The 2,595-nt window shown below is 42.4% G+C and overlaps 1 protein-coding gene across 1 annotated transcript; it reads left to right on the top strand.

Moving 5' to 3' along the window:
* Positions 1-327: 327 nt before the first annotated feature.
* On the top strand, positions 328-2,330 carry LOC147447852 (uncharacterized). The gene is made up of 3 exons (XM_086524427.1): positions 328-1,263; positions 1,452-1,520; positions 1,608-2,330. Exons 1-3 carry the CDS (start codon positions 460-462, stop codon positions 1,998-2,000), a joined length of 1,266 nt encoding a protein of 421 aa, XP_086380553.1. The 5' UTR covers positions 328-459; the 3' UTR covers positions 2,001-2,330.
* The last annotated feature ends 265 nt before the right edge of the window (positions 2,331-2,595 follow it).

Here is a 2,595-nt window from a genome sequence, read left to right on the forward strand (position 1 = left end):
CACATAATATCAATCATCCCTATAATCTCTATTAATTGAAGCACTTAACTTTGCCTCCTCCCAAAAACATAATAGCATTTTTCAAATGTATATCCCTTTCACGTAGCATTGCCGTCGCCAAATTACTCATGCTCTTGTTTCCTTTAGTGCGCGATGCTAAATGTCAAATTGCATATGTCCTGCTATATTCTGTATAGCGAGGCCCAGTTTTGTGTATTTTTTGAAGGCAAACCCATCCAAACTTCAAAGTGTAGTGGAGTGCAAAGCTCGAACCCTATCCTGAACTCCACGAAGCCAAACACAAACTAATTAACTGCTTTGGCGTCCCGCTATCGTGCACAGGCAGAGCGCGAAAATCTCTCTCTCTCTCTCTCTCTCTCTCTCTCTCTCTCTCTCGCACGCACGCGCGCGCGCGCGGACACACACATGCCACTAGCTGTCATGATCTCTTCGTAAGGCATGCAGCAGGAACAAAAGCAGACCGATCACAAGGATTGGAAGATAGACGCTCCTCTGTGGGAGGTCATCTGCTCCACCGTTCTCGCAAATCCTGCCGAGCAAAGTGTGGTTCAGCAGGTGGTTGGGGAAACCCTAATTCAAGAAAGCGCGTCTCTGCATCGAGAGGCTCTTGCTCTGCACAACATAATATCGGCTGTGAAAGGCAACCGGGATGTTGATGAAACTCTGGGCAATGCGACAAAACGTGGTCAAGTAGAGGATAATCTTGCTGTCTGTGCCAACCCTCCAGCACATCCTTACCGTAGTATCCGCAGCAAAGATGACAGAGAACATGCTCCTTATACAAAATTATCTGAAAGGATGGACAAGGACCGCCGACTACAGAGTAGACCTGGTGGCATTGGATTGAGCAAACTGTTGAAAACCAGTGAGAGAGATGCCAATGTTCCACTCCACCAAGGCAAAGCTAAGAGAGATAATAATGGCATGCTTAGATTGGACAAAGCGAGAAAGTCTATCGCAAATGGAGACATGACACATAGAATGTCCACAAAAGAGAATGCTCTTTCACCACCGCAGAGGTCGGTTATGTCATCCTCATTTTCCTCATCGTCAGCAGACAAAACTCAGTCTTCCATTAAAGGGAGCTGCATGCCAGCTGATCAAATTGTTGAAATTTCTGCCAATGACATTCCGTCATCATCAGATTACATGGGGTTTCTTACTGAAAAAGGGGAAAAAATTAATGCATACGACATTGATGAGGTTTTACATGAGCTTCGCGATGCTTTTGCCACTGAGCAGGTATGTATTTTTTTTCCATGACATTCAATGCATTTTGGTTTCTCGGTTTAAGTTTATTCGAAAGGCTGCGAATGACATCAAAGAGATCCACATCAAATACACTATGAGTGGAAAAGCTAGTTCTTTTGTCATGGATCAGCCACATCCTCTTGAAAAGTTGAATTTTTTTTCCCGGTTGCGGGCAACAGGTCTACCTTAATCAGCTAGTGGAGGAACTGAGAAGAGCATTAGAAGATTGCATTGATTCCTATCCCATGGTAATGACAGAGAAAAGAAATATACGCAAACATTTGATGTTCTTTTTGCTATCAATATCAGCATTTATTTATTTCAATCCATTTCAGGCTCATAACAAAGCCCAAGAGATCAAAGGTCAAGGTAAGGTCTCGAACAGAGTGGAATTGTCGAAGTTTGACATTTCTCAGGCGAAAGATGTTGGGCAAGTTTCTCAAAGGCCTCCATCGTCTGAGTCATCTTCGGTGATGAGAACATCAAAAGGTGTTGGGCAAATTCCCCAAAGGTCTCCATCTCCATCAAGCAAGCGTAGCTTAGTACCCATTGTGAAGAACACCAAGTTAGAAAAAGCTGCTTCCAAACCCACCTTGTGTCAATTGCCAAAACATACCAACAAAGTAACAGAGAGGAAACCGACAGAGAGGCCCCCTCTCAAGCATGTAGGAGCAACAATCAAATCACCAAACTTACCTTCAAGAGAAAGGAGGCGGTTCATGTCTTAGCCATTTGTTTGTTGCTTTCATTTGAGAGAGAATAAGAGAGAGTATGCATAGACACATCTTTTATACACTCTAGTATATGTATTTATATGCATCCTATGTCACACCTGTATGGTTATATATGTGTGGGTGTGCGCCTATGTGTGCATACACATGCACATAGATGGTACCTATCAATGTGCTTGCACATTGGAAGTCATTGAGATATCTTTCTTTTGACCTCCTAAAATGAAGTTCTTAGATAAGTTTGACATACAATTGTTGGTTTTCATTGGCTAACAAAGGGGCCAATGGTCAAAAGACACATGGGAGGATTGTTAATTGAAGTTTGGAGTTTCCTACATAAACTAGGGCTACATGATCTTTAAATTAGCATTGTGTAAAAGACTAGGATTGATAAGGCTTGCTCGAGGGGTGGATATAGATCACTATACATAAGCCTAAGCTCGTGTAATGGGGACATTTTGATTGCTAGTTACATAGCATCAATGCATATGAAAGCTAGATAATCAGCTTGCAGGATAACCTAATGGAATGAGAAATTCATTTATTTGCGTTTTAATTGGCCAATGTATTAGAGAGTCCCAGGTGTACAGAA

This window comes from Adiantum capillus-veneris, chromosome 11, assembly GCF_014529385.1.
Source record: "Adiantum capillus-veneris isolate H3 chromosome 11, ASM1452938v2, whole genome shotgun sequence".
NCBI classification, from domain to species: Eukaryota; Viridiplantae; Streptophyta; class Polypodiopsida; order Polypodiales; family Pteridaceae; genus Adiantum; species Adiantum capillus-veneris.

Coding starts and splice junctions, on each gene's coding strand:
- LOC147447852 (XM_086524427.1), top strand. CDS start 460: ATGCAGCAGGAACAAAAGCAGACCGATCACAAGGATTGGAAGATAGAC. Junction 1,264..1,451: donor ATGCTTTTGCCACTGAGCAG/GTATGTATTTTT, acceptor TGCGGGCAACAG/GTCTACCTTAATCAGCTAGT. Junction 1,521..1,607: donor GCATTGATTCCTATCCCATG/GTAATGACAGAG, acceptor AATCCATTTCAG/GCTCATAACAAAGCCCAAGA.